This window comes from Nannobrachium achirus (assembly GCF_963921795.1).
Source record: "Nannobrachium achirus genome assembly, chromosome: 2".
NCBI lineage: Eukaryota > Metazoa > Chordata > Actinopteri > Myctophiformes > Myctophidae > Nannobrachium > Nannobrachium achirus.
This window is the reverse complement of record NC_137811.1, coordinates 62,457,916-62,483,147: the sequence shown is the minus strand read 5'-3', so window position 1 is coordinate 62,483,147 and position 25,232 is coordinate 62,457,916. Positions and strand designations below refer to the sequence as shown.

The window sequence follows — 25,232 nt, the reverse complement described above, 5'->3', positions numbered from 1 at the left end:
CAGCCTGAGGTCCTCAGGCAGGAACCAGCTGACTGCTTCTGAGCTGGGGCTGAAGACAAAGACAAATCCCTTCTTAAAAAGTTACTTTTATCGAGAGGCCTTTCCGTAATTTAAATTTGTATTATTTAATCCTGTTAATGTTTTTTATTCATCACACATTTTATATTTTATACATTTTATTCTATTTTAACTTCTATAAAACTTAATTTCTACACGGCAGATTCTGTCCAACATTTCATTGACGAGGCCCTCTGACTGAAAAAGAACACAGCCTTGCAGTTGATAACAAGTGGACTCACCCTGTAGTCCCAGCTCGTCCTTGAAGAGTTCCTCTGTGCCGAACTTGAGGATGTCGTCCAGCTCCTGTTTGGACATGGAGCCGGTCTTAGAGCCCAGACCAGGTCTGACCACCAGGTGGGTCAGCATCATCTTCTTCTTAGCAACCTGCGGCAGGAGGAGAGGGATCGTTTGTGCCACACATGACCCTTCAGTAACGTGTGTCTATACAGTACAGTTAAGCATTGGGCCATTTTACAACAAACAAAAAAGGATCCAAAATAAATCTAATGAAGTCTGAATTTTGATTTAATTCTTTGTTTTCCCAAAGACGGAATTTTGATCCATCAAGGAACACATATACTGACAAATTCCAAGACACATTAACCATTTAAACTCTATATACTTCATTGAGCAGAGACTCCCAGGGCTGTATATGTCCACTCCTTCTTCCCCCAGTAGGAGCGAGATCATTTAGCGACCTACAACCGGGTCGCGACGTGGTCGGTAGTTTTCAGCGACCGGGTCGCTAAATCGAGCGACCGGGTCGCTAAATCACCGACCGCGCCGCTAAATCGACCGACCCGGTCGCTAAATCTACCGACCTGCCTGCAGTTTTAGGTCGGTAGATTTAGCGACCCGGTCGGAAGATTTTGCGCCCCAGTCGGTCGATTTAGCGACCCGGTCGCTCGCTTTAGCGACGCGGTCGGTGATTTAGCGACGCGGTCGGTGATTTAGCGACCCGGTCGGGAGGTTGCGTGGCAGGTTAGCCTAACTGAGGTAACGGTCGGGAGGTTGCGTGGCAGGTTAGCCTAACTGAGGTAAGGTTACTGAGGTTAGGTTTAGGGTTAGGGTTAGTAGGTCGGTGGAAGCGACCACCGGTCGGTGGATTTACCTACCCGGTCGCTGGATTAGCGTCCCAGTCGGTGGAATTAGCGTCCCGGTCGATGGAATTAGCGTCCCAGTCGGTCGATTTAGCGACCCGGTCGCTCGCTTTAGTGCCGCGGTCGGTGATTTAGCGACCCGGTCGCTCCATTTAGCGACCCGGTCGCTCGCTTTAGTGCCGCGGTCGGTGATTTAGCGACCCGGTCGCTCCATTTAGCGACCCGGTCGCTCGATTTTGCGACCCGGTCGCTGAAAACTACCGACCACGTCGCGACCCGGTTGTAGGTCGCTAAATGATCTCGCCCTCTCTCTCTTCCCCTCTACACCAAATCTCTCACAACGTGACGCAAATGAGCTCTGAGTTAATTCCATGAGTCTTTCAGTCAGTTTCACTCACCTGGGTGATCCTCTCCTCTACAGAGGCCTTGGTGACAAAGCGATAGATCATCACCTTCTTGTTCTGTCCGATACGGTGGGCCCTGCTGAACGCCTGAGAGAGAGAGAGAAACAGAGAGAGTTGTCTATCAGATGGTAGTGGCATGTGCACATTCGGACATAACTGGACAGTGATATCAAGTCTAAACGATTCTCTCAAATGAACAGTGTACGTTACAACGACACTAGCATGACTGCTATACCCTACCACTAAGCTACACTCAGTTACATGATTATTTCTTTACAGTTTAAGTCCCATTCATTTATTAACCCTCAGTGAGAAAGCATCTGTCATTTATCTCGTCTGGTGTCAATCTAAAGCTGGGATGTGTCCCTCCACCTAGATGCAATGTGTTGGCTCTTCTCGGTCATTCTGCCTGGCTGTGTACCTGGATGTCATTGTGAGGGTTCCAGTCAGAGTCATAGATGACCACAGTGTCAGCGGTAGCCAGGTTGATGCCCAGACCACCGGCTCTGGTGGAGAGGAGAAAGGCGAACTGAGGAGCACCAGGGGCTGTGTGTTGGGGAGGGGAGAGACACAGGGGGAGAAAGCTTTACTTAAAATTACAGTCGAGAGAGGAGGCAAACAGGAGATGATGTTTCAAAGTTATCGATGAGATTTCACCCATTGCAAAAAAAATCTAATCAAGTGGAACTCAGGGACCACATGGGAACGGCATGGCTTTAAAGGGGAAGACCACCCATTTTCAATATTGAACTATGTCATTAATATAACTTAGAGGAGTTGTGTGAAAATTGGTGGTCTTCGACTTTAATGTGGATCTTGGACTTCAGATGGCCCCAACCTGTGGTTGTACACAGTTGGCCGTGAGGTACAAGGTTGTAGACGGATAAGAGCCACCTTGATCGATTATGAAATTTAAGTGAAATATTTAAAAAAGTGGAGGTCCATAGGGACCCACTCTTATTTTGAAGGAGATTGCGCTGTCCTTCTGTGGCTGACTGGCAGTGTCTACAAGAAATGTGCTCCTGATGAACTGAATGAATGTCTTATAGACGACTAGACTCCTACAGAGCCAGGCTGTAAAAAACGGAACGCCACAAATAAAATAATCACTTGCTAAAAAAAAGGAAAAAAAGAATTGGACAATATGTTGACTACTTCCGTCCATCCTGTCTCGTCTTACCGTTAAAGCGGTCGATGGCCTCCTGCCTCATGGCTCCGGTCACTCCTCCGTCAATCCTCTCGTACTTGTACCCCTCGTTCTCCAGGAAGTCCTCCAGTAGGTCCAACATCTTGGTCATCTGGGAGAAGACCAGCACCCTGTGTCCTCCATCCTTCAGCTTCCTCATCATCTTCTGAAGCAGCGTCAGCTTCCCCGACGCCTTGGTCAGGGCACTGCCCTCGTACATGCCGTTGGGGATTTTTGGTGCCTCCTGCACAAGGGAAACAAGAGTTTGAACGGGGTTCAACACGAGTACAAACTTACATTCTACGCTCAGCAAATGTAAACAAGTTTAAGTCTCAGCATTTAATTTAACACAATTAAGTCCCTGGCACACAGAGCCAGATTTTTTATTTATCAAAAGATTATCATCAGGTATATAAATACATATTTTTTAATAAGTATAAAACTTTATAATACATGCCCTTCAGATTTTATGAGATTTCAGGCAGAGGAAACAAAATGTACTCCCCAGAACTAGTGTAGATTTCTTACACAGAACTCAGTATAGGAATAATATGCAAGAAGGCAGTAGTTACTTTGATTAAGGGTGATGTGATAGTAACCAGGCCATCGACAAATTACTCACATTAACAATAAAGAATGACCATAACATATTCTAGCTATTATGATGATGGGTGGGGGTCATACCAGTGCAGCTCCAGGAAAGAGGTAGGGGTGATTGCAACACTTTTTGAGGTCCATCACCACGTTAAGAAGAGACACCTGGTTTCCTCCTCCGCGGGTGTTCAAGGCCTCAAAGTTACGGGTCAAAATGAACTTGTAATATTTCCTGGGTCACAACAATCAAAAGAGAAAAATGTCAACAAATGTGAGTGAAAAAAAAAACACAAGACATCCTTCTCTCCTGATCCCATTCTGTCAATCTCTTATATCAAATTTATAATTAGTCATACAATGGTGTAAAAAGCTGAAAATAGTATATCTACAAGCTTGCTAAAAGGCTGTTTTTTGCATGGGTCACCATCATAAGATCAACGACTTTCTTATCACCCGTTTCAGTAAGTAAAGTACAGAGGAGAGTGACTCGCTGACACTTAATTACATTTAGAGGATCCTGATCTGAAAAAAGCAATATATACAATGGCGAATACAACATTGAATCTTGCAACTGGGCAGCATTTACATTTCTTGAAAGGTATTTTCCAACACACTTTTAACAGTGTTTCTCAAAGCGGGGTCCAGGGAACCCCCAGGGTTCCTTGGGGTGGGGGTTCTAAATAGATCCTTACAGGTCTGTAACTCTGAGAGAGTAGAAATGGACCCAAATGGAGCCTAAGACTTATGAGGGTTCCTTTCAAATTAAAACCACTGGTTTAGAACAACGGTATCAGTCGACCAGCCCTGCCAAACCCCTTTCCCTCGTTATGAACTCACTTCTGCATGGGGCTGAGCTCCACTCGGACGATGAGCTCAGTCTTGGACGGCATGTGTTTGAACACATCTGCCTTCAGTCTCCTCAGCATGTGGGGTCCCAGCATGTCATGGAGCTTCTTGATCTGGTCCTCTTTAGCGATGTCTGCAAACTCCTCCAGGAAACCCTCCAGGTTGCTACAGACAGAGAGCGGAAATAATGAGAACTAGGGGCAGGCAGGGGCACACGACTAAAGGCCCTTGCACACAAGAGACCGATGCAGGTTTTGTTATCGGTCTGAAAATGTTTAAAATAATACACCATTGCAGCCACTCGTTGGTCGACAATTTTGGGTAGGTGTACAAACGGTCAAGGACAAACGTGTGCTTTTTTAAAATATTTGCATAATCATGTTAAACTGAATGTTGAGACTTTTGTGTAGCATACCGTATAGGAAAATAGCTCATTTCATATCACATCTTAAGTCTAAGCATTAAATAAATAGTTCACCCAAACGTAAAATCTGTCATTATCTTCTCACTCTCATGCCAGTTTCAGTTTTATCAACACCCGACCATTCCCAATCATCGTAAGGTGACTCCTGCCCTCAGATCTGCGCCGGTATCTACAGTAAAATAATTTAAATGTATTTTCATACTTTTTCATATTTTCATAGTGCCGTTATTTAATTTCAGACGACTTCATTTGCACACAAACAGGTTTCAAATGGCATGAGAGAGAATAGACAATAAGAGATTTGTCATTTTTGGTTGAACGATTCCTTTATAAAAAGGTGATGGTAATGTAAGCATGTGTGATGTGAAGAGGCAGGGAGGGCAGAGCATACTGACTTGAATCTCACTGGAGTGAGGAAGTTGAGCAGGTGGAAAAGTTCCTCCAGGTTGTTCTGGAGAGGCGTTCCTGTCAACAGCAGTTTGTGCTGCAGGGGGTAGTTGTTCAAGATACGGAAGAACTGACCACAGATGGAGAGAGAGACAAGAGACAGACAGATACAAACCACTTAGACCCAATCTTTATATTACAAAAGAGTAAGTGATCTACTTCCGGGTCATGTATCGCTAACTTAAATACCAAACCACTTGGCCAAGATGTACTACATATGTACTAAATATAGCTTAAAAATTCAAACACCCATGTCACCTTTGCAAGATGTCGTTTCCAAACCTCTGTATACAGTTGTATTCGTTATTACCCTCATATTTTGCCTCTGTATAAAATAGTCCGCCGGTCAAATATGTCCGACCGGAAACGTGCGCTGCGGCACAATAGTTCCGCCACAATAGTTCCCCCCCCCCCAATTTTTTTTTTTTTTTTAACGTTTTTTATTTTTATTTTTTTTTAACTAGATGTGAGCGGCCCGAAGGGCCGCGACCCTCTAGTAATAATACAATTCATTGGCTGGGTTCCCCCAGGGGTCGACACTTGGTGCCCTTTCCCCCTCATTAAAAAAAAAAAATAGTTGATCTATAAAACACACAAAACGCGAAGTAGACAACAAGAGATGTTTTGAGCTTGTAGATCGACTATTTGTGTGAGCCTTTATAAGTAGCATAATACAGAAAAAAAAGTATAGATAGACACTTTACAATCATCACAACAGCTCTAACAGTCTCTCTAGACTCCCGCTACTTCCGTTGCAACTTTCACCTTTGCAGTTGCATAAATATATCCTATTTACTGTACTTCATTAAAAAAAGCCATTTTACATTTTAAAAGATATTTTCATGTTCTTTCAAAATGTTTTCAAAAATAGATGATCTAATACAACACAGTGATGCAAACATTTTTCAAAAGGTCTGCCTAAAATGACATGCTGAAACAGGGATGTCAGGGCTAAAGTTGTTAATGCTGTGCATGCGTGCGTGTGTGTGTGCGTGCGTGCGGGGGTGCGTGCGTGCGTGCATGCATGCATGTGCATGTTTCACACCTTGGACTGGTTGTTCTTGAGTCTGTGGGCCTCATCTACAACCAGACAGGCCCAGTCGATGGAGCCCAGCACAGCTTGGTCTATGGTTATCAGCTCGTAGGAGGTCAGCAGGACGTGAAACTTGACCGTAGAGTCTTTCTGTAAAGTCCAAAGAAAGAGGGAGTCACATTTTGGTCATAATCACTTGTGTCCCTATTCTCGCACAAACGTATGAAGCCTAATACACAAACGTGTATAGGCTTCAAGTGGTTAAGCTGCTATCCAAAACTCTTTGTTTCACTGTATGAAACGTTAAACTAACACAACTTGCAATGGTTGGAGTTGGTCTCCCTGCTCTTCTATTAACAAATGTAACTCTTGTGGTCTGGTAGGACCACTGCTGGTTGACAGAGGTATAGCATGAAACTCAAATGGATAGTTCAACAGAAAACATTTGCGGGTACCTGGGTTCAAATTCTGAGTAGGACATGAAAGTTACAGATCGCAGCTTTAATATGATTGCACAAAATAAATCTAACCATTTCCTTCAAAATGCCAGTTTAGTATATGAATGTACTGTAGCTATACTGGGTAATGATGACTGCATATATTAAATTTACAACAATATAAATGCATTATAGAATTAAAGGTCCTTACAAAGTACACACCAGGAGTGTTTCTGCATGCGACAAATTCAGCCAAATAAATATTCTTTTGTGCTGTTGTTTGTGTCATGTCATGTTTACATGACATTAAGTATTACAGAGCTATAAGCAACATTTCTATTCAGCACCAACGAGGCATCAACTACACAAACAGTAAAGACCCTCAATGTGATCTTGGGGTTACCTTCATCTTGGAGGCCTTTTTCCCTCCTCGGATGGCGTTGTCCTCGAAGGAGAACTCGTTCTCCCTGATGACCGCCCTGCTGTCCTTGTCCCCCACATAGGTCACCACGTACATGTCGGGGGCCCACAGCTCAAACTCCCTCTCCCAGTTGATGATGGTGGACAGGGGAGCGCTCACCAGGAACGGACCCTTGGAGTGACCCTGAAGCGGGGTCAGAGGACACGCGGCGTTAGGTGTGGATGGTCTGAATTGTTGTTGTTTTAACCACTTTCACCATGGCTTCCTATTTTGGTCATGTCGTTGCAACACTTGCAACACAAAAAAATGTTTAAGTAAAACCTTTCTTTACACTAGCTTATCTACAAGCTCACAACGCAGCAATGTTTTATAATGGATTCCAGGAACATTTGCCTTAATCCTGGTAAATAGGAAGTAAAGAACAATAAATGATACAAAATGTGTCGATCCCGACTACTTTTGCTTTGTGTCACCCTCCACCTCTCTCTCCATTTAATGTCAGTCTACTGTCCTATCAATAAAGGCATAAAAGCCCCAAAACAAATCTTAAAAAAAGAAAATGTGTTGGGTTCTAGTTATTCTAGTATGAATTACTGTTATGTTTTATCGATACACCAACTAATGAATACTGGGATACCAAGGATACTTGAATGGTATTGTTATCAATTATCAAACGGGGGTTTGTGGCCTACTGCACATATCAAACTAGGAGTCCTTGAAATGAAAAGGGCTGAGAAATACTGCTTTAGTGGCAGGAAGCCAGCGAATCCGCTGCATACACACATTGACAACCCGCAGCTCCATACCTCCTTATACAGTGAGTAGAGAAAGACAGCGGTCTGCACCGTCTTCCCCAGACCCATCTCGTCTGCTAGGATGGTGTCTGTGGCCTGAGCCCAGGAGAACCTCAGCCAGTTGAGACCCTCCAGCTGGTACGGATGCAGGGTCCCTCCTGTGGTTTCCAGGTAGTCGGGCTGACGGTCAAACTTGATGGTGGGCTGGAGAAGAGAGAGAAACATGTCGTTTTAAAGCTATGTCTGTTTTATGTTGACAGTCAAGAGAGGCGCAGATAGGACAACGGAGAGAGAGAGAGAGAGGAGTATTTGCGAAACAGGAGGTTAGCTGGATTTAAAGCCATGCTGTTATGTCTGTATATACTGTATATATATATAGAGTGCAATGAAATTATTATCATTCCCTCTGAGAAATAACAATCTCATGAACCGACCCTAACCCTTGAAGCCAGGAAAGGACATTACCCTTCATTTGTAATAAAAACTGAAACTTAAATTCTTTGCACAGAAGTAATGACAAAATATCAGCATAGATTTGTGGGGCGGAAACATACAGACACTACTCTTGCAGTCACATATGAATTCCAATTTGTGATTTCAGATCTTTTCTGGGCTCTAGCATTTAGTGCAGCAGCAGGAATGTTTCAGATCTAGTCTTTATTTTGTCTCTACTGAAAGTTTACATTGATATTTCAGAACCAGTCTTACATCAGTTATTGGGTTCGCCGGGGGTTTCTCCAGCTTCTTGACTTTGACCAGCTTCTTTAGCTTCTTGCTAGGTTTGCCCTCATCACCCATCATCAGCTCTCTGACAGAGGAAAAGAGAGGTTAAGAAAAAAATAATGTGGGCAATGCAATAACAAAAGCAACCTAGAGGTATGTGTAGCTGAGCCACATAACAGTGTTTCAGCCTGAGTTCATTTTGGCATTTTCAGCACCCTCTGGTGGACAGATTTGCAGACAGAATGACATACAGAACATTGTGTTGCATCGCTATCCAGTTCGACTAATATCATGTTATGATTGCGCTTTTAATATTCATTATTGGTTTTGGATCTTTAGAATGTTTGTATTGTAGTTTGGCATCTGATACGCATGTTGCTGTTCACAACAATATACTTTTCACTTTTATTCGAAGAATATGAATAGTGGATATGCAGGATTACTTGTTCACACGGAGGTTTTTATCGTTGTGCTTGCATGCTGTTAGAATGCATGTACCTGACCTATTCTCTGAGACTCCAAAAAGAATTGGGAGAAAGGAGATGGGAGAAATGGCTAAGTAATTTGGATTTCCAACTCCTTATGAAGGTTGATGATATCCTACATGTTATATATATATCAATCCTGTAAACATAATCCCCTGACAACTGTGCCAGATGTCCCATGACCTCTTTTATTTATTTATTTATTTAATGTTCTTCTATTTACTTTGTCTTCTTTACATGTTGTCTTACTTGTATTGTATGGTTAAAAAATCTTTAAAATCTCTGAAAAAATAAGGAGTTAAAAAAAAGAAGAAGAATGCATGTACCTGTGATTCCAGTATGTCTGCTTGTAAACGTCAAACTCAGGGATATCCATGTCTTCGCCCTCCCAGGAGGCCTGGTCGTAAGGCAGGTCCCTCCACTTGATCAGGTAGTGCACGTTGCTCTTCTTATCAATGCTGAGAGAACAACAACATGGCTTTAATTACAACCTGGACACAACTAATTAAACTGTTCTCGTCCAGTGGCTCTGTTCATTGACCCGCACTAAGAGGGAGATTCACCCTGGAATGAAGTAGCGTTAGTGTGCAAACAGTCCGAATTGTAGTATAGAAAGATAAATATAGGCCTAACTGTCTACAGAGATAGTGTAAGTAAGTAGTTAACACCCTGGTTATTCTAAACACACGAACCCTTATGTAATCTATTCTGAGGTGAACATTCAGCAAATATATTTATTGTAGAATGAGAACAGAAGGGGGCCTAGTATAGACCCATGGGGGACTCCAGCCAACTAATACAGTATATAGGGTTCAAGTGGTTCAAGTGGTTTAACCTACATGTACCCGTACTGTCTGGCACGGAAACAAATCACTCAGATTTCTTGCAGAGCTAAAATAGGGGGCACACAATAGTTCTACATTTAGGGGTTCTCAAAATTATCCATGCCAAGGAGTCCCAAATATCCATAGCCTCTGGGTATTGCAAAGTTTCGTTAAACAAATATATAGTGAAACTAGACGATCTACAAGGTGATCCAAAACACGTTTGAAGATGTAAAATTTCCCAAAATAGGGACCATGTCCCAAAATAGAGACATCCCACAACCTTAATTAGAATCGCCCCGTGTGTGTGTGTGTGTGTGTGTTTCCATCTGTAACTCCACGTTCAGCAGTTGCTCAATTGTCTAAAAAACATAATACAAAAATCAATAACGCATGTACCTTGCCCAACATCAACTTTATCACCTTCAGATGTGTCTCTACTTCTCATAATCCCCAAATGTTTAAAATATTTTCCCAAATTTTGGCCTGTAGGCGGCTTTGTCCTGTGATGCGAATTACATCACAAATGGGCGTCACCAAGCAGCACACTCCCAGTCCGGGGGCAGTTCCAGAGAGAGCAAAATCACTGTCTGCTTCACACCAAGGGGGACTACCTTAATTAGAATCGCCCCGTGTGTGTGTGTGTGTGTGTGTGTTTCCATCTGTAACTCCACGTTCAGCAGTTGCTCAATTGTCTAAAAAACATAATACAAAAATCAATAACGCATGTACCTTGCCCAACATCAACTTTATCACCTTCAGATGTGTCTCTACTTCTCATAATCCCCAAATGTTTAAAATATTTTCCCAAATTTTGGCCTGTAGGCGGCTTTGTCCTGTGATGCGAATTACATCACAAATGGGCGTCACCAAGCAGCACACTCCCAGTCCGGGTGCAGTTCCAGAGAGAGCAAAATCACTGTCTGCTTCACACCAAGGGGGACTAACAGGCACACACACAAAGGGGCCAGGCCCCCGCAGGGGGCTGTAGGCTAGTCAGGTTTAAAGTGGTTAAACATTGTGTGTGTGTGTGTGTGTGTGTGTGTGTGTGTGTGTGTGTGTGTGTGTGTGTGTGTGTGTGTGTGTGTGTTAGTGATGCGCGGTGCGGCCAGCGACCGCGGTCCCCCACGGTCAGCCCGCGGGCCGGGTTGAGCTGGGCCAAGAAATGTACACTTTATTGGCGGGGCGGGTTGAGGCGGTCTCGTTCGGTCTATAATGCGCACCAAGTGTCCTTCTATGCTCGTCAGCCAAACTGGTCTGTGTCATGTAATTCTAATTAAGTCCATTACTTCCTGTAAGTAGACTTGAAAATAAAACCGTTGCCTAATCATATTATGGGAGTTTAACTATCTTATTTTGAAATCCACCGCTTGGGAGGAAGTGCTTCTGCTTTGTTAGTTTTTGGCTACTTGACACAGCCTATCTTCAGCTTGATGTAAACAGAACCCAGAACAACTCACGTGTGGACCAGTTTGGATTGTACAAGCTTTTGACTAAACTAAAGTTCATATTATGATATGAAAACAATGCTCCTTTGACTTAAACAACGTACACCCTTTGAAAGTTTGATAAACTTTGCACCTCCGCAGCAGATATAGGTAAGGAGCTGGTTAATTACCTTTTGCAGGTTGGATGCTGTCGTGCTGCGGTGAGAGCATAGATTGTAGGAAATAATATTTTCTCAACAAATTACGCCGAGTTAATTGTGTCTCGGCGCGGTGCGCCAGTGACTAATAGGCTTGTGACTCGATCCTCATCTCTCTGTGATACAGTAGTTGTGTTTCGTGTGTATACTGTATAGTCATACTCATACAGGAGTGTTATCAATTAAAATAAGCATGCATGTCGTCACTCGTCATGCCGTCATGTAGCTAATTAACGGTTCATTGCTTTTAAATGTTCGAACGATATTTTTGTATGGCTCTCTTGCACTGCACTGTTAGGCTATGTGCTCTAAATCAATGCTCAAAGTTTCTCCTTTCTGTTTTTGCACAGCTGCCTTAAAAATCCACATTCAAAGACGTATTTGACATGTATTTAATGACGGCGGGCCGCGGGCTGAGCTGGGCTGTGAAAATTGATGCGTTGTTGCGGGTTGGGCTGGGCTGGGTCAGATTATTAAAATTGCGGGGGCCCGCGGTCCATAAAAATCACTAGCCCATCACTAGTGTGTGTGTGTGTGTGTGTGTGTGTGTGTGTGTGTGTGTGTGTGTGTGTGTGTGTGTGTGTGTGTGCGTGGTTCACCTGTGGTTCAGAATGCGGTGGATCATCAGCCACTCCATCTTGACTCCGTAGCGGTAGAACTCGGCCTCCATGTGGACGTACAGTGGGTCTTTGTTCTTCCTCTTGGTGCTCTTGTCGTCGTCTCCCTCCCCAGTAAAGTCCACCAGCGGGGGCTCGTCCATGTCCGTCTTCCGCTGGTAGTTCCTGAACATCACCTGGCAGTTCAGCTCCAGCTGGGGCAGGAGAGAATGGTCAGCGGTTAAATTAATCTCAATCCTAACACCTGATAAACTGTACTGTATATTGTCGCTGTTGGGTGGAACACTTTTATCTCTATATTTATATTTTTCATAAATAAATGCCCAATTGTATGGTTTGTTAATAGACCTGGCAGATCTTCTATTTTCACAATGTTTGTGACAATTCCAAGTCCATCCAGGCTATGAGACTGCAACCACGACTACAGATCCAATAATCAGTGTGTGTGTGTGTGTGTGTGTGTGTGTGTGTGTGTGTGTGTGTGTGTGTGTGTGTGTGTGTGTGTGTGTGTGCATGTGTGTGTGTGTTACCTGTAGCTCCTGCACCCAGGAGCAATGCCAGTAGGAGAGGTTGCACCACTTGACAAAGAACTCCCTCTCCCTGCGTCCTACCAGAGGTGGGGGGTCTGGGGCATCGGCCGGCAGGTCCTCGGGCCGGGGGACGGGCGTAGGGGCCGGAGGCTCCCCCCATCGCCATGTCAGAACCTTCTGAACTTTGGCCTTCATCCCCGGGCACTGCATGGCCAAGAAGGACAGCCAGGTTGAGTGTATAATCAGACTGAGAATACATACCAGAGATTTCTATAGAGCTTTTGTGTATTCATTTTTATCGTTTTGTTAATATCGTATTTCGATCTTCTATTGTATTCTTACTGTAGTTGTATCCTATTCTTCAGTGCCGGCGTTGTCATTTATTTCCTACGGGGATCAATAAGGTATCTTATCTTTATCTAGTTTAGCTTCTGAATACTGAACACAACAATGAGAATATATTTGATCTTTGTGTTTTTTTCACCTCACTTTGAAAATCAATATTAAGTGTCAGATTAAAAAAATCATTGGCTGTTCATGGCAAATCAACCAATGCTGCTGGGAATGTGCACCAGTCTTCTGAAGGGTAAACACAGGACATGACACTGACTTATACACTGACACATATACACTGCTCTGGCATTATCAGCAGATTGGGAAATAAGGACCTCAATGTATAGCATACGTACAGATTAAATCATGCAGGTTTTCCCACCCACACACACAGGGAAAGGCTCTGTCTTTTTTTTCTCTTTATCTCCTGCACGAACGTGCGTGAGATGAAAATCTGCAAGCCACATGCACTCTCCAACACGCACAGGCATACAAGGCTCACACACGTCACGCGCGCGCACACACAAGCGCTCACTCATGCGCACAGAGACGTGCAAATACGCAGCCCCCACACTCGCACGCAGGCTCAAAGGCAAACACATTAAGATACTGCACATTCAAGCTCACGCACACACGCACACTGGCACCCACCCACCACACACACAGACACCCACATGCGCACACAGCCGCACGCTAGAGTCTTGCACGCCCCAGTGCACATCTCTCACCGTGCAGCGGGGGCAGATCCACTCTCCGTTGGGGATTTCGGGGAGGGGGGGGTTGAGGCAGTGGATGTGGTAGGAGGAGGGGCAGGTGTCACAACACAGCAGCTCCCCTCCGTCCTTGCACACCCGGCAGAACTCGATGTGGTGATCGTCCTCCTCCTCCACGCCGGCCTCGTCGCCTCCCCTCTCGTCCTCATCCTCGGCCTCGCCTTCGGACAGCAGCTCGTCTCTGGCTTCCCACTGGATGCCTTCCTTCTCCTGGAGGAGGAAGGTATACCATGTAAGACAAGAGACGGGAAAAGAGAGAAAGGTGGCGGTTTGCTTAGCTGAAATACTCTTGTGCCTCTAAAGAAATCTTGAAACCTCACTGAAGACAATACATTGTGATGTAGAGACACTTTACATCTCAAAACTGTCATTTTGAATTCAAATAATAATCTGAAAGTTTGGTCATTTCCCAGACGTTTTTTTTGGACCCGTTTAACAGACATGCCGACAGTCACAGCAGCAATTGAAACAAGGAGAGAGGGCGTTGTGTGTGTGTGTGGAGCCGGGGGTGGGTGGGTGGGTGGGAAGGTATGCGGAACGGAGCACGCGCGCGCGTGAGAGAGAGAAGGGGAGGGAGGGAGAGGGAGCTGCTGGTGCGAGGAGGTTTCAAAAGCACCGGGGAGGGGGGGAGGGGAACAGAGCAGGCACGCGTGCACGTGTGCGCGCATGCATGCATGGGCGTGCACGTACCGCAGAAATGGAATGGGCGCTAAGGGGAGGGTAGAGGAGAGGAAATGGGGGGTGGGGGAAGATGGGGGGGGGGGGGGAGAGAGAAAGAGAGCAAGCCGTGTGGTTCGGAATGGGAGACTGGAACATGAGTCGGGAATGGGGTGGGGTGGGGTGGGGGGGTGGGGGGGTATAGCAGTGAAGGACAAAGAGCTAAAGAGGGCACATGTAGAATACCCCCCCACAAACAAAAAAGGTCAAATTTACAATTGACCACATAGGGGCCTTTTCCACCAAAAGAACCTTGGTTCAAGAACCAGTGCCGTTCAACTTTCTTGGAACCTTGGTTCATTCTTGCGAACCGGCCACAAACCGGCTTGCATTTCCACCAGATTGAACCAGAGGAACCAAGGATTTTGTGGTTCCCGTTCCGAACCGGTTCGGAACCAACTCGGTTCTCGGTGGAAAAGCTCACCTCTGGTTCATCCCATAGGCGGGAGAAAGAACCAGAACCGGTCGAAAAGCACCCATACTGTTTATCCTTGAGTCCCTAACATGGAACAAACATTCTGTGAAAAGATCTACAGAGATCTTCAAGATCAAGAGTTGCGTTGCGCTGCGATGCGTTCTGGGCTTGTATATCAGCTATTTCCGGCAAAGAATAAAGGAGTGGGCCTAGTATAGAGCCCTGGTGTACTCCGGTCAACTAAGTATATACTGTAGGGTTCAAGTGGTTAACGCCAATTACCATCTCAGACTACGGGGCATTTAATCTAAAAATGATTTCTTCTTAACACTACCCATCTTGACCCAACTCAATTGTATTCAGTGTCAATCACTAGAGAACTATTACTTGTCCTCAGGAGGATGCTTGCTCCATGTTATGTTAAATACAGCTCAGTTATATCATGACGGTGAACAAAAATAAACACATCCGCTACTAATGACAGCATGGCCTGATGACTTTACTGGGAGATACCACTGGCTTAGCACTGTGACCTGAGCTTTTTTTTTTACACATTCAAATAATAAAACAAAACTTTACAGTCCAATGCCCAAATTAACTACCGGTACTCCAATTAACTTCCAATTATAGCGAGAACCTCTCACATGGATTATCAATTACGCCACATAAAAACAGATTATTATAATGACCCACTACAAGCGCGGGTCATATTATACAAGTCACGCTCTTTCATTGACAAATATCCCAGAAGCAGATACCTTTTATGCAGGCCAACTATTTCCCTGCTTTGACTAATAGGCTTCATTAGCGTGTCGTGTGTGTGTGTGTGTGTGTGTGTGTGTGTGTGTGTGTGTGTGTGTGTGTGTGTGTGTGTGTGTGTGTGTGTCTGCGACTCTGCGTGTGTGTTTAAAGCCCTATGTAAGCTTCTGAGGTGATAAAACATACAACAAAACATGAATAATTGGGTTTAGGGAACTCACACAATGCGGGCAGCTCCATTTGCCCTCAGGGGCCTTCTCCATGTCTGGGTCCAGACACACCATGTGGTACGCCCGAGGACAGGTGTCACACAGGATGATCTCCCCGCCCTGCTGGCACACCTCGCAGTAGTCCTGGTGGTCCGTCTCATAGCCGTCGCCCTCTTCTGTCTCCACTGAACGTAGGAAACATTTGAATGTGACACGGATTAGTCATTCTGACCACATGGACCCTAGCGTCCCTATTCCAGGGCAAACATTTGGCAAAAGAAATAATAGATCTACAAGTATATATAGCCGGTTTGAGTGGTCAAGAGACCGTTCGTAAATGCAAGACCCACACACAACCGGTGTGTGGGACTCTTGTATCATGTGCGAGTCCAAAGAAACATATGTGTTTAGTATGTGCGTGCAGATATGTGATTAGATTTGAGGAGTTTATTTATTTCATTACAACCTTTCTTCTTCTTCTTGGCACTTTTGGGCTTCTTCTTGGAGCGGTTGCTGCGGTTGGAGCCGTCCGACACGGAGAAGCTCCCGTCATCAAAGTCGCTGTCTGCATCTGGCTCGTCGTCGTCACTCTGTCAGAAAGGATGGTGAGAATGGTGACAATCTTTGATGGTGTTCAGTATTTTGTTCGCGTCTCATACATCCTCCTGTTTAAACTCTTAACCTCACTTCCCCGTTTATCTTGACTGTGATAATGGCTAATGATTCTGAACTGTCTGAAACAAAATTAATAAGAAGGAAATAATTAAGATTCTCACAGAAGAACGCTTCCTCTTGCTGTTGAAGCCTCCCAGTTTAATCTTGAGCGGAGCCACCTTCTTGGCTTTGGGTTTTGGTGGTGCTTTAGGAGTGGGCTTGGACTTTCTGCGAGCATTGGGACCTGAGTGAACACAGCCAGAAGACAGGAGTTCATACCAACATTCATTCCCACATTACAAAAAGAACACCCAGTGTGAAGTGAGCGGTGCTTTTTATGAGTCCATTTCATTAAGCATCCCACAAAGCTTGGCCAATAAGCCAAGTGTGGGACATACATACAGTACATACATATAGTACATACATACAGTACATACATATAGTACATACATACAGAACATACAAAAGTTGTACAGATGTAGGAGCGGTTAGCAACGGCCATTCCTACTACGGACTCTTTACTAGTATCTGTGTTAAGGATGGATCCTAACTAACATTTGTTTGTTTTACATTGTGCCAACTGTGTTCTCATGGTATGTATGCTACCTTCACCCTGCTTTCCCATCTTTCGAGGATGGGAAATCCAATTTCAGAAAGGGAAAAATGTAATGTATATAAAACATTTTAATACAAAAGTGGCTCATGTCATGAGATCTTCTGAAAGTGATATGGACATATAGAATAGTACTATCTGAATAGTCATATTGTGTATTGTGTAATAAATTCATCTATTCCTGACATCCAACGTGCAAACATTTACCTTTGCCCTCTTTGGTTTTGGCCTTGCGGAGTGGAGGTGCGGGAGGTGCCGGGGCTGGGGGAGCAGCAGGAGGTGGTGTAGGTGGTGAGGTGGTGGCTGCTTCACCTCCAGCTTCTGACCCTCCTTCTGCCCCTGCCCCCACCATATTTTCTACAGTCGCAGCCACGTTGGCTGCTGCCAAGGCTGCGTTGGCAGTGGCACAACCCTACAGAGGGAGGGAGACACACAGAGTCAGAGACATGCAGAGAGTCAGAGACATGCAGAGAGTCAGAGACAATCAGAAACACACAGAGTCAGAGATACAGAGTCTGAGACACACACACTTAGAGACATGCAAAGAGTATCAGAGACACAGAAAGAGTGAGAGACAGTCAGGGAGACAGGTGCAATACAAAGAGAGAGAGTAGGAGACAGACAGTCAGAGACCCACAGAATCAGAGAGAGACACAACATTCCTTCTGTGAAGGATGAAAATGTGGAGCAGAGCTACTGTTTTACAATGTTCCACAGTGTGATAATTAGCACAGTAGTACTTTATTGTACATGGGTGAAACAAAACAAGATCTGTAACGACAATACAACCATCACTGCAAAACACAGTAATTGAATACTGCATATCCATTTTGGAAGGGGAAAAGAAATCACATCCTGTTCATCAATTAGCATTGTAATACAGAGTGTACACTGTGCTATATTATTTTGTTAACCATGTCCTTACCGTTTAGCCTTTCTTAAATAACATTCTTTTTGCACTTCTTGCATCTATTACTTTATAAAGGCTAATTTATATTATATTTATATATAAGACATATATCTTCGTCGCACAACCCACCAACTGGGGGGAAAAAAAGAGTCAATCTAAAATATGTCATCTTTTGGGACAAAATTAAGCCTAAGATTAGAGTAGCCTCCTGTAGACCTCACAACCATACCTACTCAACGGTGATTCTACAGGTTTAATAATACCTTGAGTGGGTTGTTGGTGCTGAATTCCCTCCACTTGGCCATCATCAAGGTCATCATCTTCGACACAGCGATCTTGGGGTTTTTAGCTGCAATGAGTGGTCTACAAGCATAGCAAGGGGAAGACGATAAGAGGGCTTTTGTATTTGTATGTGCCAAGAATATGGTCGACGTCTAGGGAGAAACTCAATGATTTAACAGTTGATGATATTTGAGAAGAAATAAACACGCTAATATCAAACATAACCTGCTAGGAGGAGCGGCAACACCTCAACGTGAGTGGAACATGTCCGTACCTGACAAACTGGCTGAAGGCCTTGTAGTTGGTGAGAGAGCTGTAGTCCTCCTGGGTGAAGACGTGGTCGATGTCCTTCATCCCCCACGCTTCAAACAGCTGAGTGGAGCTTTTAGGCTGAGGGTGGGTGGGGTGCAGGAGAGGGGGAAGCCATGTTGTGGACATTAGCTGGAGTTTCACTTTTAAAGCTTAAAGCCTCGATCAGAGTCGGCTCCGCGGTGGAAGGCTATCCACCGCGGTGTAGTCTTTTTGAGTCATGAAACTACAACGTTACGTCATTCCTCGCGGTGAAGGCTTTCCACCTCAAATTTGCGGTGGATAGCTCTTCACCGCAGACTCTGATCGAGGCTTAAGACGTTTATCACTCAATTCCTACATCAGTCAATGCATTCAATGTTGCATTGGTCTTTTTACGTCTTAACCCACATTTGGACCCATCAAAAAGAAATATCCATAATATAATTGAAAGGAACATAAATAATATATACTGCAAGTGACTACATAAAATAAAACATGTACATACGAGGATATTGAAAACACAATATACTGTAAATATACTAATATTTACAGTGTATACTTGCTTGCTATGCTTGCTAACCAACTTAATATCTAAACATAATTATGATATACATGTATTTGGGACTTTTTCAGGAACTACAGACAGTTGCATAACATTTTTTCAAACTGCTACTACAAAACAAAGGGCAATACACTACAATTAAGCCACTATAAAGTGTTATAGTTTATTCAACTCAACGCAAAGCTTAAGCCATGAAAATCACACAGTGGTCCATGATCTTAAAGCAGTGGTTCTCAAACATTAATCAAGGACCCACAATTATGTATTAGGCCACTGATCCCCATTTGAAACGATGATGTAACAGGGGATGTAATAAGAGAGGAATTTTATTGTAGATAAAGTATTAGATTAAATATATCATTATATTCTACAAAGGTACATGCTGTAGGAGGGGGATACCAGTGGATAGAGAGAAACCTAGTATGACCTGAATGGCCATTCTTAAACATTCTCCCACTGGGCTAACTTCTAGACATTTAAATAATAGTGAAATTAAAGATTAAACTGTTTCTTTATCTTTATTGTTTGTTTCCCTTGTTGGGAAACCACTGGGACCCCCTCAAGATCCCCTGGGTGTTCCCAGAGCGCACTTTGAGAACCACTGTCTTACAGAACACAGAGTTCCGTTTCCAAAAGAAAGAGTTTACTCTGCTCCATCAGAGCTAGGTTATTCTTCAGTCTTACCTGACTGTCGTCATCATCCTCATCTTCCTCGGGCTCAGGATCTTTACGTTTGCTCTTTGAGCTTGACACGGTTCCTTTTTCTGCTGCCCCCCCTCCCTTCTTCTTGTCTTTGGCGGAGCTGGAACGCTTCTTCTTTTTCCTCCCGGGGGCGTAATCGCTTCCTTCACTCTCCGACCGCGCCCCTCCCTCCTCTGCATCCCTCTCTACTCCCTCCACTCCTAGCAGGGGCTCTGGGGAACTAACTGGCAACTCCTGCAAGACAGGAGCACAAAAGAGTAAAGGTTGCTTTTAAGGCGGTTAAGATAAGATAGAACCTTTATTAATCCCACAGGGGAAATGTGGCAATGCTGGATCATTTCACGTCACAAAGAAAAGGTAGAAGAGGGGAGAGAGAGGAAAAACGGGGTGATATGTGACACGGACACACAAATCAAATCTGAACCCACATACTGTAGGTGTGACTTTGGCTGTGTCTGCACCTGGTACATTGTTAGGGCTGGGAGCAATAGCCGCAATACCGCCAGACAGTGCCGAATTCATATTACCGCGATTATACCGCGATTAATGTATTAAAATGATTCAAAACAACTTTTTGGGGGAGATACCACCATACCGTCGGAAACAGTGACTTATTACCACGATAACTACAAATCCATACCGTACCCAGCCCTATACATTGTTCAATGTTTTGATAGTTGACATTGTCACATTAGGGCTGAATAATTGCTTATTAACAAACTAATCATTACTATGGCATTATTTGCACTGCCAATAATTATAGAACACTGGCTTATTACCAAACAGTGAAACAATGTATTTAATTTACAAAGCTGTAAAACATCTAGATATTAGATTACAAAAGTAAAATAAAGTAATTGAATGCACTAAATCATCCAGGTTAAACCAGGTTAGGTTGATCCCAATGTTGAGCGAAATAATCAGGATTGTTATTCATTTTGTTTACTTCTCAGATTTTGATTCTGTTGGCCATTCGTTGCCAGTGTTTCAGTTTCCAAAGGATGTAGAGGACATACTGTATGGGCAGTTTTATCATGATTCATTTGACCAGTAAAAAAAAATTGAGTATTAACTAACCACTCCTAAATTAGGATGTTATTATTATATTTAATGTACTGAACGCACTGACATTTGTGTCTGTATTTCACAAGGTAGCTAGTCTGGGTTTGTTAGGTTAGCGTTGCACAGTGAACTTTCATACAAATGGAAATGCTTGAAACTAACCCTCTGCAAACATCTCAACTCTGTGAAACTAGTTTCATGCAACAGCCATTCAAAATGCTGGTATGACATACCAGGTAATGATGTCAAACTAAATGGCTATTGAGTGTGGATATCACTTCAAGCGGTTGACTTTAACTCAACAACATACAACTAGAATCTTAATTATTCTAGAATCTTACATTTTTTATTTTCCCCATTCAAGTCAATTGGGAAATTAAATTCACTAATAAATGAATGGCCATATATGGAGATCTCTTGTCAGTCCTTGTCTCTTTCATGCCCATATATGGAGATTGCTGATGTCATCAATATAAAGCCCATATCTTGGAATGCGCATGTATGGACATACTGTGTCAGTCTCATGTGGTCTTTGATGTCAGTCATCTCCATATTTGGGAAAAGTTAAAATTGTTATTAACTCTCCCCACGCTTTGAACGTTAACGTTCGCCCCATTTTTTACAGAACCTCGATGCCAATACGGCGCTCGTTCGGTTCGTTCGTCTGATGACTGTAAGCTGATGAGGGGTCGCGCGGCCGTGTACTGTAAACACAAAGTGTACTATTGCACAATCAAAAAAAAAAAAAAAAAAAAATGTCTGTCTATCTACTATAACGTCGCAAAGGTAAGCCTCTTTTTGATGGCACCAGACCCAATAAATAAATAAATAATCTGGCAGTAGGAGAGTTAAAGTCAATGGAGAAAATTGATTCATGAATATATTTATATATAAATTAAACTATATATACTGTATAACGTACTATCTCTTAGCAAAATGCAAGGTATCGATGAAGCCAGTCTATTTGACATATGGCCCAAGTGCGTGCCACCAAAACTGTGGGAGGAGTAGTAGCACAGCAAAAAAAAGTGTAAGATGGATGGATGGAATAAAGTCGGACAAGTACTATAGTCTGGTTGCCCTGCAGGGGCAACCAGACTAATAAATGCAAGGAATCTCTGTATGTACTTATTTATGCATTTGTGCATATCTCCTTGTATGGGCCGTTCTGTCCGTGATGTTAGTTACCTATCTCCATACATGAAGTTGCATGCTCATACAGACAGTCCATGCTCATACATACACACAATGTCAGATGTGGGAGCGATTAGCAAAGCTCAAAAACATGCCACTTCATGTCAGAAAGGTTGCCGGCCCTGCCATATACAGAGAACTCCATACATGGACACAAAAGGAACACAGATAGATACAATCTCCAAATATGTGCATAAATAAAACATTGCCTAGCTGGATGGGGCATGCATTTCCAACTTGCATCGTTCCTGTGTATGCCGGTGCCCGTCTAGTCACCAAAACTTTAGCTAATTACTAAGACGCCGCTTTCTTTTTATTCATTGCTGTTTATTAATACATTATTTACAAATGATTCAGGTTTTCTTGCTAGCTGACAGCACCCTCATTGTTTAAGTCCTTGACCTCTTTTGCTGCTATGGCCAGTCTTTCACCCACACTCGTTTAGCCCTTTTAGGCCATGATTTTCCTCTTGCCTATTGACAAGCATTAGTACACTGATAGCTCTCTCTCCCATTTCCCGATACAACCATGATGGAACAAAGTGATATGACACGAATGAAATGAATCATCCAGCGTGAAAACAATACAGCAGCTGCATATGTACTGTAGCTACAATGACACATAAAAGATGATATGATAGAAATGATACGATGGATGAAAAAAATAATACCAATCTAGCAAAAGATAGTGGAATAATATTATATCAAATTGAAGGGGTTTCATGTGAATGATTGTTTTTTAAATGATTCACATAACTGTCATGTTGCTGTCATGTTTAAATGCAAATGCAACCTACAACTAGTTGTGTTTCACCATGTACGTTGTACACAGCCATCTTGTAGTCCTAGACCTGCCATATTTTGGGTCAAACACAGGCATTTCAATTGTTTGATTGGCATGATAGAACTAATGATCTACTCCAATCAGAACACTTGTGTTTGCCTGTTTGACCCAAAATATGGCCACTCTAGGACTACAATTGGCACACCCTATAAGCCACACCACTCCTGCCATCCGCTGGCTTACATGGTCAATGAATTATCAAACCTAAAATCTAATGAGAAGAGTTTCTAGAGACGTCCCACATTTGTCAACAACTCACAACAGCTTTAAACAACTGGAATATAACCCAACTTCAGTGGCAAGTGGAAGAGACACAAGACCAGGTGTAGCGCTGCACTGAAAATGACGAGGTAGTGGCTCCTGTACTTGCAGTATCATAACCCACGATGGCCAGCACAAGCAGAAAGACCTGACCTACGTTCAGGCATAACGTTAGAATGGTTGTGTTTAGGCATTGTTAGGGATACCCCCAGGTGTTTGGAACACATTTGGGGTCCTGGAATGAAGGTATATTCTTCCATGAATTGCCGTTCCACTGAATTCTGCTGTCTAAAATCCAATTCTGAATGGAAGCGCTCCTGACAAACTGTGCAGTTGCGCAATAACGTTTACCTCAGAAAGTAAACGTCATTGTAAGAGCCATTCTGACTGTCATGTGAATTGATGATGTCACTCACAGCAGGGCATGGTCAAGGCCTGATTGCCTATCTATATAACTGATGGCAAAGGCAAACTGTTTTCCAACCATGTCTCTAGAGCTGGTCTGTATTATTGCCATTCTGTGTTAAGTTTATATATGTATGTATTTGTATACTGAAGTACAGGTGTCTGAAGTAACAGATAATAATTATAATTTATTCAACTCTACAACATCGTTATGGACATCAGTTTATTGAGCACATATTTCTAACACTATCGGCATCTGTGCTCGAAGTATTGGACTTGGGCACTACAGTCATAGCTGGCATAATTGTGCAGGAACGGGACACTCACACAGGAATATTCTCGCTGTGGATGTCAGTCACATTTAAAGTAAGATATTTTATATGGAAATTGGACAAAGCACATCTCAAAACAACATGCATAATGTATTTCTTTATATAAGACCATCGCCTCAGAATTGGATCTTGAACAGCTAACGGCACTTCCTGGGAAATCTGAACATAGGCTGGCTCTAGTCTATAGGAGCATCAAACCATGTAAAAACTGTTTTGGGTCTCCAGGGCTACGTTAGAGATTGTTAACGTTGTTGGTGTTTTGGCATTAGTTAGAGATAGGTATGTTTATGGGTTTCGGTGTGGTTAAAGATCTGGGAGGGTGCATGCATGGCCAAACTCCCACATTCTGAGCTAGTAGAAATTGTCTACTGCAGGGGTCTTCAACGTTTTCAGGCCAAGGACCCCTTAGTTGAGAGAGATGAAGCAGGGACCCCTGCAACCTTTCCATAGATTCCATATAGTTTCATTGTTTCAGACAGCACAATCATCAGTGTATTTTGGATTCATGTCAATTTGTGTTCTCAGATATTTATTTAAACCACTTGAACGGTCAATACTTAAACTTGACCTTTCACTCTGCACTTAGTCTGCACTTAGTCCACTAAATGGTCCATTTGAACCCTAACGTCCATATTCTGAGAACTTGCTTATGGAGAAAAAAAGTTTCTATCACTCAAAGATTTGGAGGACCCCCTGTAGTAACTCTGAGGACCCCCTAGGGGCCCCGGACCCCCCGTTGAAGACCCTTAGTCTACTGATACCCATCTAGGAGGAGCCATGATGACCAAACAGGAAAAAGCCATCACTAGTTGTCAGTCAGTCACAAACTGACAGCTACCTCTCTGATGACGGGTCTCTGTCGCTTGCTGCTCCTGCTCTCCCGGTTGCTCTTCTTTGCCTTCTTCTTCTTCTTGGACTTGGGCAGCTCCAGGGCCACAGCAGCAGCATCCTCTGCCTCATCATCATCTGTCAGTGATACACATTACACTGCTGTCAAAAAATATATATATTATATACAGTATATTCCCTAACAGTAACACTCCCCCACGCGGACACGGTGCACCACCACCACCATACAATCTGCCGCGCGTGCACCCGCACAACTCAGCAAAGCAAAATGGTCGTGCGCGCGTAGCTCGCGCGCTGATCCGCCACCACGCGCGCACACATGCACGCACACACGCACCCCCGTGCGTGCGTGCACTGTGTGCGCGCGAGGTGCATGCACGCACACACTCACACATACGACGACAACACCGTGAATGACACAACAGCCAGCGGCGTGTTTATCAAACTTAAAACCTTTACAACGTTCACGTTTGTTGTTGAAGTTTGACACTTCGCA

The 25,232-nt window shown here is 43.7% G+C and overlaps 1 protein-coding gene across 1 annotated transcript in view; it reads right to left on the bottom strand.

The window, feature by feature from the left end:
• The window catches only part of chd4b (chromodomain helicase DNA binding protein 4b), a 42,640-nt gene that overhangs the window by 16,309 nt on the left and 1,099 nt on the right, over positions 1-25,232 (bottom strand). Inside the window, exons 3-25 of the mRNA XM_080750483.1 lie at positions 24,726-24,853; positions 19,773-20,024; positions 18,510-18,625; positions 18,217-18,316; positions 17,251-17,455; positions 16,553-16,674; positions 16,243-16,366; positions 15,789-15,961; positions 13,632-13,886; positions 12,571-12,774; positions 12,023-12,234; positions 9,281-9,412; positions 8,455-8,554; positions 7,759-7,950; positions 6,935-7,135; positions 6,107-6,244; positions 5,010-5,131; positions 4,182-4,355; positions 3,435-3,576; positions 2,745-2,994; positions 1,986-2,110; positions 1,559-1,651; positions 300-444 (exon numbers count right to left, since the gene is read on the bottom strand). Coding sequence (XP_080606609.1) covers positions 300-444; positions 1,559-1,651; positions 1,986-2,110; positions 2,745-2,994; positions 3,435-3,576; positions 4,182-4,355; positions 5,010-5,131; positions 6,107-6,244; positions 6,935-7,135; positions 7,759-7,950; positions 8,455-8,554; positions 9,281-9,412; positions 12,023-12,234; positions 12,571-12,774; positions 13,632-13,886; positions 15,789-15,961; positions 16,243-16,366; positions 16,553-16,674; positions 17,251-17,455; positions 18,217-18,316; positions 18,510-18,625; positions 19,773-20,024; positions 24,726-24,853 — 3,705 coding nt within the window. The remainder of the gene's footprint in view (positions 1-299; positions 445-1,558; positions 1,652-1,985; positions 2,111-2,744; positions 2,995-3,434; positions 3,577-4,181; positions 4,356-5,009; positions 5,132-6,106; positions 6,245-6,934; positions 7,136-7,758; positions 7,951-8,454; positions 8,555-9,280; positions 9,413-12,022; positions 12,235-12,570; positions 12,775-13,631; positions 13,887-15,788; positions 15,962-16,242; positions 16,367-16,552; positions 16,675-17,250; positions 17,456-18,216; positions 18,317-18,509; positions 18,626-19,772; positions 20,025-24,725; positions 24,854-25,232) is intronic.